The 13805-nt window shown below is 40.6% G+C and overlaps 1 protein-coding gene across 1 annotated transcript in view; it reads left to right on the forward strand.

The window, feature by feature from the left end:
• DSCAM (DS cell adhesion molecule) overlaps window positions 1–13805 on the forward strand; it is a 445238-nt gene that overhangs the window by 405360 nt on the left and 26073 nt on the right. The window contains exons 28-29 of the mRNA XM_039553256.1: window positions 5854–5884; window positions 11609–11724. Coding sequence (XP_039409190.1) covers window positions 5854–5884; window positions 11609–11724 — 147 coding nt within the window. The remainder of the gene's footprint in view (window positions 1–5853; window positions 5885–11608; window positions 11725–13805) is intronic.

A 13805-nucleotide genomic window follows, 5' to 3' on the forward strand; every position in this document is an offset into this window, starting at 1 on the left:
ATAGTGAAACAATTTACCATCTGCAAAAATAAGCCTATTTTTTTTCCAGGAGCCACCAAATTGTTTAGCTATTTGTATTTTAACCAAAATATGATCATGGTATTTATTAGAATCAGGGCCAAGCCTATGTTTTCCTTCTGACCTTCCTACTCATTTCTTTTTTGAGTCTAATTTTTTCCTTTGTAACAGTATTTTGGAGTTTCTAAAAAAGAAAAAAAAAAGACAGAGGGCATGGGCAAATTCATTTATTAAAGAGGAAAACAAACCTTATGGTTCATGCACAGCCCTGGAAATCAGGACATCTGGATGCTTTAGCTTGTATAATCACTTTTTCTTCAAAACCTTGTAAGCCCTCTACCTCCCCAGTATTGGTTTTTTTTTTTTTCGTTAAAGAAGTGTGGCAAAGAAAAAGAAAGTGTTATCTTCTTGGAAATACTGTGGAATTCCATCCAGCAAAGAGCAGGACATCTCGAGCCCTTTGGCTCTAGAAAATGATGTCTGTGCACATTATTTTTTCATGGTTCATTTACAAGTAGTCATTGTCTTGAGTTACAGTCCCTAAAGGAAGGCTGATGATCACTGACCAGGATGGCGTTTGCATAACATAAAATTTCTCTGAACTATTTCCTCTCAAAAATGAGGAATTTAGAAAAATACCAGCGCTTCACTTAAATATAGGCAGTGGTAAAGATTTCATCAGTACTTTTGATAAAAATAATCAGTATTTAACCACCATTTCTGTAAAAGTTGTGTCTCACTTATCTGAATTTGTCAAGCTGCAGCTCAACACCCCATCTGGTCCTGTTTTACTTCTCTACAGTACAGAGGTTCTTTTTTGCATCATTTTCAGTCTCCGAGGATATTCTTTCCACATGGTGGTAACCAAGTCATTTCTTAATGTTTTAATTGGTAAATGAAACAGATTAATATATTTTAATTTTCCTCTGTAGTTTTCCCATCATTTACATCCTTAACATTTTCTCCACTGAGATCATTTGGTGGTAATTCTTGCATCATGCTACTTTCTGTTAAAATGCTTTGAGTTACCAAAGCTTTATTGTAGAAAAATATAAATGTGATCTTTTACTGTTATTTAATCATATCACAGCGAGAGTTTTTTTCAATGTCATTAATTCTCAGCAAATTTTAATCTCATTTAAAAAATCCACTTTGTTTGACATGGCTGCTTGACCACAAGTCTGTATTGATTGGCCTCAATTATCCTTTTAATTCATTTCATTAAGCTTCATTCAATTTTTTAAAATTATTTTTTGCATTGCCAAGATCAGATTGATAGGACTTCAGTAATTCAGAATTTTTTTGCACATTGTTTTTGAAGACTGATCCCATGTTAGACATTTTCTGCTCTTCTGGAAGTTACTTTGTGTTCTAAAAGTTTTCCTGACAATTATTGCTGTTCCAGAGAACTCCTCACTAAGTTCTCTAAAACAAATGTGTGCAAGTTTTTCTGATCTCCTAACTAAAACATAAATGGTTTGCTCTAGTAATTGTTGTAATTAACTTTCATATAATTTTTGAAAGTGAAATATCACATTTTCACTTGGTGGCCATGATCTGCTGGGGTTTCTTTGAGGCACAATATTCATTTTTCCTAAATCAGGATTCCCCTACCAACTTCCCTCTAGTCTACATCAGAAAGAATAATCTCCACTGTGGGACCTTCTAAAATAATTTGTGCAAGTTGCAGATGTAAATCTTGCTTTTGTGGCTGCAGATGGAGTTTCTGTGAACCTGCTTAACAAAGAGGAATGGGAATTGCAGGTTTATTTGCAGTGTGCTCTGCATGCAAATGTTTGTATCTTTGCTTATGGACAATGGGTTTGAGCTTCCATCTCTGTTGGCAAATGCAGCATAAGAACAGAAGTCTCCAGTTTTGATCTTTTTACCACTTGTCTGGATGTAGGGACAGTTAAACATTTTTCTTCCTCCTTTATAAAGATAGCAGAGTCTTCAGCAAACTCCTGATTTTTGCCCAGTTTAGTAGTTCCACCAGCCAGGTCACAAAAAAAGGTCACTTGGCTGCTGGGGTTCATGCAGCCATTCAGTAGGTCAGCAGATATTCTCAAAGAGAAGCCTGATAGCTTAATGCTCCTTCTCCTGGCTATTAACCCAGCTCTGCTACTCCTGTAATAGTTTTCCCTTTGTTTTTAAATCCAATTCACCTTAACGCAAGCACAAAGGGTCAGCGCGGCATGATAGTTCAGGAGTGGCAGGATGCAATTTAAAACTCTGTCACTGTCCCTGATTTCCCAGGGGGCAAACCCAAGTGTGTTAAGAATTTTGAAGGTGGCTGCCCCAGCATAGGAAAGTGATGGCTGTGGCTTTTTCACTGAAGTGATGCTTGGCTGGAGCAGAGATCATCCCCTTCCCTCTGTCCTCTCTGCCTCCTTCCCAAGCCCTGCTTTCACCACCTGAAAACTGGGAGACGATAGGACACAGCCAGGGACGCTGGCTCATTTTAGGAAGCGTTCTCAATTCGCTGATCAAAATGGTACTGCAGGAAATGCACATCAAAATCCCTGTTCATTGGTTTGTGACAATAACATTTCTCCTGGAGCTGAAGTTTTGGGCACATGATGTTGTCATAGCGAGGTCCCCAGCATAGGGAGGACGTGGAGCTGCTGGAGAGAGGCCAGAGGAGGCACCAGGATGAGCAGAGGGATGGAGCAGCTCTGCTGGGAGGAAAGGCTGCGAGAGCTGGGATTGTTCAGCCTGGAGAGGAGAAGCTTTGGGCTGAGCTCAGTGTGGCCTTGCAGGGCCTGAAGGAGCCAAGAAGAAAGATGGAGAGAGACAATTCCCAAGGGCTGGAGGGACAGGACAAGAGGGAATGGCTTCAGACTGACGGAGTAGGGTTAGACAGGATATTTGGCAGGAATTGTTCCCTGTGAGGGTGGGCAGGCCCTGGCACAGGGTGCCCAGAGCAGCTGGGGCTGCCCCTGGATCCCTGGCAGTGCCCAAGGCCAGGCTGGACATTGGGGCTGGGAGCAGCCTGGGACAGTGGAAGGTGTCCCTGCCCATGGCAGGAGGGTTGGAACTGGATGATCTTTAAGGTGCCCTCCATCCAGAACTATTCAATGGTTCTGTGATGTTCAGTTACTTTTAGGCTTCTGGGTTTTGCTCTGACAGGCACATAAGAGCCCTTTATATTCCTGCCACCTTTGTCCCATCCCACAGCAACCTGTGTGCCCATCATTAACTCCAGCAGTGCTGCTCACCTTTTGAACAATCTGCTTGGGTAATTAGCAAATTTAATCTCAGCTGATGGAGTTTTTTCCCTTCAGTACTTTTTCATTCAGCTTTCAATACGTAACATGGTGTTGCTGATGCCTCATGTTATTTTTGCCTGTAGGTGCACAATCTCCTGTGCACCCCTTTAACCAAGGATCAACATGTGTTAAGGAGCATTTATGTGCCACATATATGAATTGGTGTGAATTTTTTTCCAGCTGCAGCATGGAAATGATCTGTGTGCTCAGCAGCACCTGAGAATATGTGAGGGAGGTTGTCTTCCATTTAAACCTGATAAAGAATTGTGAAAAGCAAAGTATGAAGTATGAAGTACATTGTAATAATCTTCAACTTTGGCCCTTCTGCTTTCCTTGAGTTGTGAATTCCTTGCACAAATATCCACAGACTTGACTTAAGGAGGCAGCAATTGCTTCAAAACCTGCTGGCTGAATGAAAACAATGTCTGCATATTAAACCACCCTGATTATGTGTGCCAGAGGGAGAACATGTGCACAGTGTCTTCATGATCCTGGTGCTGCTAGAATAGCAAAAGCATCATAAAATTTGCTGGGGGGGAAAAAAAAAAAAAAGCATTACTTGCAACCAGTGTCATTATTATTATTTTTTGGGTTTGTTTGGCTTTTTTGTATTCTTCAACAGAACTGTGTCCCCTTCCTGGGTTTTTAGATGCCAGTAACAAAACTCATTTGGGAGCAGCAGTGTTGGTCTTTTGATTTATGAATGATGGCAAAGATATTGTCATCTACTAGGTACTGCCACTTACAAGGGTTAATGGCAAAGACAATCTCATTCCAAGTGAAAAATAGGAATTCTGAGTGCCCAGGTGGAGCACTGTTTGGTTCAGATGAGACACCTCAGATGAACCATCCTTCCCTCCACCAGAAATCTGCCATGCTTTGCTCTGGAAAGGGATGGAGGGAGGTTAAAAATGGAGGAGTGGAGCAAACAGACTTAGAGGGAGCACAGAATTCCAGCTTCTCCAGTGGTAGGTGAGGAATAAAGCTTAAGAAAGGCAAGCTGGCACTGTGTCCGATAAATACAACGCAGAAAGTGGATAAAAAGGGTTTTGGTGTGTTTTTTTAATGAATAAAAAGAGCTCTCTGTCCATTCCTTTTAAAAATCAGTACAACACAAGCTATAGAGATGTGTTAAGATGGTGGCTTTTTTCTGCCTGTATCCTTGGAATTTTAAAGGCAGGACATTTAATAGGATCACAAGTAAGGAAATTGTTGTAGGTCTTGGAGGTGATTGAGGAATAAAAAAGGTGGGATTGAGAAAACAAAGACAAATTCAGTAAATGTCTTGGCAGGTGCTGGTAGATTTACAAGAAGCAGATAAAAGAAGAAATGTAAAGTTTCATAGAAGAGAGTCATTTGAAGACTTAGAACTTGGAATTGTTTTCTTCTCAGATTTGCTTCACTTGGTTGCACAAAAGGCTGCTTTGTTGCTGTGTGATAAACTGAAGGACTTGGGAATCAGCATTTTAAGTGAGTTTGTTTAGCAGCAGACTGCAGGAGAACAAAGCAGAGCTGCCTGGTTTTGCTGGATGATACCACAGAAATTAGTGCATTATGTTGATAAAGTTTTACAGAAGCCTACCTGAAAAACCAAACTTCAGCTGTCTTTTGAACTGATAAGTATTGAAATAATTATAGCCCCAAAGGATTTTCTGCTAATAATAGCAGCAATGACAAGAACAGGAGGAGTATTTTTCCTTCATGAATGTCTCACTTTGCAGGGCTGATCCATGTGGGAATAAACCATCCTCTGTTTCGTTGTGTAGACCATACTCTGAAGGCCCAGCAGTAGTTTTGTTTTATTGTTACTGGGAAAATATTCATATTTGAGTGCAACCAAACAAGTTTGTGCCAGGGAAGACTCAGGTTAGACATGAGGAAGAATTTCTTCACTGAAAAGGTGGTCAAACACTGGAAGGGGCTGCCCAGGGAGGTTTGGAGTGCCCATCCCTGGAGGTGTCCCAGGAAGGGCTGGAGGTGGCACTCAGTGCTCCGGGCTGGGGACAAGGTGGGCATCGGGCACAGCTGGGCCTCTTGGAGGTCTTTTCCAACCTCAGGGATTCTGGGATTCTAAACTGACTCCTTGGAGACCTCCCTTGCTCAGATCTCCATGCAACTACATTTGGTTTGGAAATGACAGGTTGACAACTGCTCACCCAGCCTGGCTTTGGCTCCTGCCTAGAGATGGATATCAAAATTCCCATTTTTTTGCATTTTCTTCTTCCTTTACCTGTTCATTTGCTACCCACGGCATGAAGGATCTGAGATTCCCGTTATTTGTTAAATTGTTCCTATTTCTAATATATTTATGTAGTCTTTTCTAGTTAAGCCAATGGTAACTTTCATTTCTCTAATCATCTTTGGTGCTACTGAGGAACTAAACAGGACTGTATGGGGCAAAAATGCAATTTTAGCAAAAGTAGGGACTTTTAGACACTCTTTGATTCTTTCCACTGATCTGAGAAACAACAGTGGTCTTGCACATGGCTGATTCAAATCACTTGCTAATAATGCATCTATCAAATACATTTTCATTTGTGATGACATTTCTTCTGTTTTCTTCTAGATGCAAAGAGTTTGGCCGAAATGCTTATGAGGTAAGAACAGATTTCATTTTATCATTTTTTGAGATTGAAAAATGTCTGTCAACTATAGCATCCTATTTAAGAATTGTTGGAGGGACAAATGGAGAAGTAAACTTTTTATTCCTAAACCTTTTTCCAAAACACACCATTTAAGAACTATGATGGTGAAACATGGGAGAAAGAAGACACTTTGTGGACAGTGTGAGGGGCTACAATGATAAAAAAACTGAGAACTTGTGTTAGTAGATTAAATCATAGAAGCTATGTAGGTCCATCTGGACATTTTTCCTACTCTGAAAAACATTTTCATAATATGTATCGAAGTAATTGCTCTTCAGAGACTGTCTGATTAAAGGCAATACATTTCTGGCTGTGAATGTCTCTAAACTTTGCAGCTCTGTTTATGTAATTCATTATTGTTAGCTGCTTATACCCCAAAGTATAAAAGAGCAGGTAAATCCATTTATTATTTTTCACTTCTGTTCCATCAGCTCAGCATTCAGAAATCTAATTCAGTTGTTGAATTGCATCATAATGACTATTCTGGCACCACAATTTTTTCAAAGATGGAAATTTCATATCCTCGATGTTTATTGTTTTGTCTAGGGAAAATATTGAACTTTAGAACCGCTGCATATATTTGAAACTGGGATCACCAAGGGATTATTTTTGAGTTCAAATGAATTTTGGGTTGCTAGAAAATATTTTTTATATTCAAGCAACAAATTTGAGAATGTCACAGATATTTCACCACCTGAACCGCACTCCAAACTTCCTCACCCCTGATAAGCTTCGCTTCTGTTGTAAGAATATACTCAGCAAAGGCATGGTGACAGATGGGTTTGGTGTAAATTCAGCTCTATGCCATCATATCTGAATAAGTCCAGTGATGTTAACAGGACTGGTCATGCAGGCCAGGTCATCCCCTCCCTGTCTGCCCGTGGCAGCAAATTGTGGGATTTGTTAAATCCGCTTCAGGAACGTTTGCCCTGGTGGTTTCTGGTGCCACAGAAGACAGCACGGATTAGCACACGCAGCAATTCTGTTCCCTTAAGAAACCCAGCAGGGACTGGCTGAAACCCCTGGATGGAGACATTCAGTCCCAGTGACAACCACTCAGAACCCCTCTGCAAAACTGGTAACGCTCTGCCCTAACCCTGGTTGGCTTCACAAGAGCCTTGTCGCCACTTCTGCAAGGCCATTTCAGAGTCCCACTCCTCTGACACTTGGAGAACCTCACCAATCTTCCAGCAGAAGTGCCCAGGTTTTACCCACCTTTTGCTTTGCTGATGGTGGCCTTCAAGTTAAGAAACTTTTGTCCTCCCTAAGTTTTGTACTCAGAGAGCAGCCAGGTCTCCTCTCAGTCTTTAGTTCAGAGCTGTTTTTCAAGGTAACTCATCTGCCACCATTTCATTTGGCTTTTCCTTTCACCAGCATTGAACTATGATCATCAAGCCAGGTCCTCTCATATTCATCTCATTTATTAACAAATAATCTTGGTTTTATTACATAGGCATATTTTATATTCCTTTTCTAAAAGTTTGAACAAAGGCAAATGACTGTTAAATCAGAACTTCAGAGGAAGTAGGGGATTACATTTGCAGACATGCCAGAGCTTGGAAATCTCATTTGTGACAAATCTGTGAAATAACTTCAACCCAAACCTGAGCTATCCACAATCACCAGATATCCCTGAAGATGTAGTATGTGAATAACCAAAGGATAATAAGCCCTCTCCAAAGCAACAGTCACATATTATAAAGCCCCTGATATTTTTTATCTTTTAGATTCCACCAAAATCTGCTAAGATAAAAATATCAAGAAAGGGGGTATTTGGGGAGAGGGCAGAAAAGATGATTCCCTGCTTGGTAGGAAGGTGTGAGGCCTGGAGAGGGCTTTGTGTATCTTTCCCTTTGAGGAGATTTTCATGAGTATGTGTAAAGCGGATTAAAAATGGAGCTTTGGCCTTTGCTTTGAGAGTTGCTGGCTTTGGCTGTGTAAGTCGAATGTCTGTGGAGCAGGATAAGTCAGCAGTTTAATGGGAGCTGCACAACACAGTGTTGATACCTTAAACTCACAAATAAAAATCCCTGCTGCTGTATAAGCACAGCTTTTTAATGTTTCTTTTGGGTGAAGCATCAGTCCAGCCATGCTCTTTGTAACAGTTCACTGTGAATCAGTCTAGCAGTTCACTGGATTTTTAAATTTTGAACACAAGGTGAAGAATATTTTATGCCCAAATATTCTGATTTAGTTTCCCATATGTTTTTACAACAAACTGTGGACTCTTTCAGAATGCCTTGTACAATGTACTTGCTCTGGAAAAGGCCCTTTTATCCACAGACTCAACATAAAAGTTGTACTCAGACCAAAAGACCACCTGTCCAAATACTTGTTTTAAATAGTGGCAAAGCAGAAACTTTAGTAGAGTAAAAGAATATAGCAAAATACTGAGAGAGCTGGGATGCTCCAGGGAGAAATCTTTGGGGAGGTCTCATCAAGGAATTCCAGTACCTTAAAGGGCTTAGAAAAAGGAGAGGGACTTTCAATACGGGCAGACAGTAACAGGACAAGGGGCAAGGGTTTTAAACTGAAAGAGGGCAGGTTTAGATTAAATATCAGGAAGAAATTCTTTACTCAGAGAGCAGTGAGGCCCTGGAACAGGTTGCCCAGAGAAGTTGTGGACTCCTCATCTCTGGAAGTGTCTAAGGCCAGGCTGGACAGGGCTTGAAGCAACCTGGGATAGTGGGAGGTGTCCCTGCACATGGCAGGGGGTTGGAATGAGATGATCTTTAAGGTCTTTTCCAACCCAAGACATGATTCTGTGATTCTGTGACTCAGTCTCCTGACAATTTGGAGCTCAGAGATTCTTTGAACCAGAGGGAATTAATTCTATTATACACAGAACCTTACAAGGTCTGACAAGTAAAGAAAAGCACATGCTTATGCTTGGGAATTTTATGTCTGTAAATATAGAAAAATAAAGACAGATACCTTTTATCCCTTTAAAGAATGAATCATTGGACCCCTCATCCACCAGACCATTAAAATATCTTTTTGCCTGAATTTAGGTTAGAGAATACTTGGACACCAAACTTTAAAATTGAAACCTTAAAACACTTTGCCCTGTTTCCAAGCCCTAGAGGCACTTCATTGCTGTTGGCACTTTAGGTTTTTATAACTTGAAAGCGGAGCTGTTGTGGTCTGCAAAAAAGAATTCAAAATACCCTGAGCCAGAACGAGACAGCATCCTAATCAGCTACAAGCCTCCTGCTTCTGCCAGTTGCCTGTGCTGTGTTTGGACACCCCATGTCACTGTAGTGCTGCATGCAGGGGAATTAATTAGATCAGCAAGGAGGAGGAGAGACATCCCACAAACCAAGGAATGACTCTCAAGCACAGCAGGGAATATTCCTGAATATAGAGAGGCCTGTGTTACAGTTCTGGCTTGAAGGAACTGTATTTTGCAAGAAGCTATCCATGGAGTCAAGATTGGGATTAGGAATTCTCTCTTGTCAGGTGAGCAGTAAAATTGCAAACTGGGAGAAACTCTCCTCCTGCTCCCTGTGGTGCAAACAGTGCTTCCTGTGTTGGTTGAGTACTTTCTAACAATGGAAATACAGAGCATTCATCCTGCTGAAGAGGCCCTATCTCAGACTGGGATTCTGGGATCTGCATTCTCTGAGCAGGAGTCTGATTCCATCCCTTTGTCTCCTGCATCCCTAATGAGTGCAGAGGGGTGCAGTGATGCATTTGCCAGACTCAGTTATGCACTGCACAGATTCTATATGTATCTGACTCTGTGTATTCTTTAACTATTGGATTATTGAAATTGGACATTAAAAAAATCATTTTCCTACTTGAAACTGAAAGAGGGAAGGTTTAGATTAAATATTAGGAAATCTTTACTCAGAGGGCAGTAAGGCATTGGAAGAGGTGATCTTTGTTTGCTCTATGACCTTGGGCAAGCCCAGAGCAGTCCAACTTTCCAAGGGCCCATATTCAAGCATATTTGGCATGCAGATAAAATATGACTCTCTGATTCTCTTAACATTTCAGCAACTTGAGTGGCATCCACTCCGTGCAGAGACTTGGAGAACACCAGTGTGGAATTTATCTGCATTTGATAATACTAAATGTCTTTGAAAATTTCTGTGCTTGGTAAGACCCTGTGATGACTATTCTCCACTGATTATATATGGAGAAAAGTCTGGAAGCCTTGGGAGACTCTCCTGATACTTTGATTACATGATGATTGAATGATGATGAGGCACCAGTTGTGGCCTGTTTGAATGCATTTCAAATATCCATGTGTATGTGGTGGGAACAGCACCATCTAATCATCCAGGAGAAGACAGAGACATTAAATTTGGGAGGTATGGATGGTATTAATGCTGGGGACCACTAGAGCAGGGAAAGCCAGGAGCTGAAAATCAGAGAGGTGCTCCCATGTGCCTTGTGGATCTCACCCTTGGATTTGGAGCAGAATCCCTGACCACATGGATAGAAAATTCCTCCAAAAAAGGACTCCAGGAGAATCTCCAAACCTGAGGCAATCAGGTCTTGCTGACATGGAGACACAGCAGGAAGTTAACACAAATTTCCTAGTGATGTAGGCTCATCACACGTGGATTAACCTCCTGCATCGAGGCCCCACTTGTGGAGGAGCTGAGCTTATCACTTTAACAGTTCTCTGCTGATTCCATTAACAGCAGTAATTCACTGCCAAAGCAGAATTAAACTGAGTGATCTGCAGCTATTTCACACTAGAAAATGAGCCTCCACTTGAATCTTACAGCTCTTTGAAGCCTGAGCACTTGGATCACACTACTGGCTGATTTGTCTCAACTCTCCTCAGCCTCCCTGCATGAAGTATTTGCAAATATTTCATTTCATCCAAAGAGTAATTACATCTAAAAGGGCAAAACGTTCCTGGGTTTTTCGCACAATCTGAAGGTTTTTTGGTGCAAGCTCTGTGCTGGAAATGACTGTGGCACTCGGTTTTACCATCCATTTTCATTTGCTTTTGGTAGACAGCTCATTTAAGAAGTCATTTTCTGGTACACAAACTTAAAAATGAAGTTGTTTCAATTTGCATGATGATAGAATAATTGGTTTATATTCTTTTTTAGATTATTGCATCAATCAATTAGACATAATCCATGAATGTAAACAAGATTTGCAATTTTTGTCTTGGAACATCAGTGGGACTAAAGCCTTAATATATTTTATGCAATCTATTAATAGTCTGCCTAGTGATTAATTTGCTTTTTCATTTATCCGTCGAAGTGATATTTGCAACTTAGCTAATTAAAAATAGTGAAAAAATAAAACTACAATTAGAAATTACTCAAGGCATCATTTTCCTACCAACCTGTTTGATCAGCTGTGTGTTGCTTTACTCAGCTTCATGAATAATAGAAGAAAAGGTCCACCTTCCAAAGTGTTTTTATTAACTTCATTATGACAACACTTGAAGAAAGCAGTGGGAAATTTTCAGATTCCTACTGATAGAGGACAGACCCCATCCCTCTACACTGTGCATTCATCTAATAATGAATAAATAAATTAATACCATTGTTCTGAAGAGGGCAAAATCAGATGTAGGAGTGGTTTTTGCTGATTATGGTTGAACTGGGTTTTTTTTTGAGCTGGACAGATTGAAAACGAAGATGTTTGCAAATATCTGTTCCTTTAGGCTGAATGTTAACGTGTTCACTTCTCTTTTGTTTTCAGCAAGAACACCAGGACGTCAGACACACTTAATAAGCAGCAGCAAACACTGAGGATGCACATAGACATTCCCAGAGCACAGCTGCTGATTGAGGAGAGGGACACAATGGAGACCATTGGTAAAGCTGAGCTTTTTTTCCCTGGTTAATGTAACAGGCTCTTCTAGATGGAATCCCTTTACTCCACACCTTTTCCCCGCTGCACACATCAAGAAAAAAGAGCTACAAAGTAATTTGAAAACTGAACTGGTTTTTTTTTTTTTCTCCCCTTTGAGTAATTTCCCACTAAAAGTAATCTCAGTATAGAATCTAAAATAATGCAGGACATTAGGAAAATGAAACTGTTGGAAAGAGTTTCTTGAAGAAAATATAATTGAGGACTGGCAGTTTTATGATTTTCATTCTGATTTCCCATTTGGCTCTGACGAGGCAGTTGGATCACTGACATTACTTGAAAGGAAAATGAAATTCTGAAACTGCACTCTCAGTATATGAAGATTTGCTACAGCCAACTTTTAAAACTTACATGTTGCATATTGTATCCACCTGTTCATAGCACATGGTATTTCAACATTTTGATCAGTTTTCAACTTCTGTGTATCCATGCAAAATTCAAATCTAAACTGTTTGATGCAACAGAAAACACGATTTCTCATGGGGCTGGCACTTAGCTGAGCTGTCACGAGAAATAGAAATATTTGGTGTTGAGTTTTTTCCCCAAATAATTTAAAGATGTCTGGAAACCCAAAATAGAAATGCAGCCTGATGTCATGGCTGAATGGGCACACACTGGCAAGACACTCCTGACTGACCTTGTTAGACTTCTAACTTTACTTTTTTTGGATAAAAATCTGTGTAAAAGAAGGTGATAATGTAACAGCCTCCAGGGATGGTGTGGCCACAGAGGAAAGTCAGCAAGCTGAGAGCAGCATCTCTACACCTCCTGTCCATGCCCGTTCCAGGTTTGAAAAAGAGACCTACTCTTTACCTAAATTTGGACTTTTTAAAATCATTATTTGAGCTTCCCAATGTCTGCCCTTTGTGCCAGGCTTCATCCTAAAGACTACTTTAACTTTTGAGTGGCAGCTGCTGAGCAGTGGGAGGGTTACAGTGAAAATACTCCTCGAGGCTGCATGGCAGCAATGAGATCAGGGCCTTGGTAAGAGGCAGCTTTCCACCCAGAATAAGCAGGGATTTTGGCAGTGTTTGATGGAGCTTGCTGCCAAGAGGCTTTATTCCCAACCTGAATAAGAGCTCATCTTTTGCCAGAGTGATTTGATTCCTAATGTTATTCTATTTATAGCCTTCTTTGGGTAAAAAATGTGCGTTATGTTATTGTGCGGAACTGTCCTCCCTAATGGTGTCTTGTCAAGTTAAAAAAAAAAAAAAAAAAATCCAAAACAAAAACCAGGAATGCTTAAAAGAAGTGGATCAACCTCTGCTGACTAGTAAATGCCCAGAGGTCCTACTGCTGCCAGTCCCCTTAGAAAACGTACCAAACTATATAGCACAGCACAGCAGGAAAACCTTGAGGCTTTTATTGCAATTCTGAATGGATAAAAGACTGTAAAGAATGCAAAAGAAAGTCTGATAGCACACCAAATAGTTGTTCTACAAGCACAAAGGTAGTGAAAGATTTATCACTATGAAACCATCCGTGATCAATGGGACAAGATTCCTCCTTGGAGCAAAAAAAAAGGTATGATACAGAGATCACAACTGAAAAAAAATAATTTAAAAAAAGGTAAGCAAGTGCTCTATTGTACTGATATCCTGTAATGATCAAGGTCTGTGTAGAAATTTGATGAGTATATCCTACCCCACAGGGAAGAAATAGAAGCAGAACCACACAGCAGTAAATAACAGTGCTCACCTTCTTCCTTCCCAAGGTCAGGCTTAATCTCACACCTTTATTTGAAGCTGCAAAAAAAGCCAGTCCTAGGTCAGGGTCATTGCCTCTGCAATATTCTGTCTCTGCAGAAAAAAGGGAGAGAGGGTTAGTTAGCAACACCCCCTAACGACCTCCTTTGGGGAAGATAGGGGTGGTTTCACTGAGGACACTGCTAATCACGTTAATAAAAAGAAATAAATGGAATATGTTGTTGAAGAGCTCATCTGAGCTCTCTGAAAGTGAAGAGGAAGAGGGCAGTGTTCAAAGGATGGGGATGAAGGAACTAGGACCAAAAATGATTATACACAAA

The sequence above is a fragment of the Corvus cornix genome, chromosome 1 (assembly GCF_000738735.6).
Source record: "Corvus cornix cornix isolate S_Up_H32 chromosome 1, ASM73873v5, whole genome shotgun sequence".
Taxonomy (NCBI): Eukaryota; Metazoa; Chordata; class Aves; order Passeriformes; family Corvidae; genus Corvus; species Corvus cornix.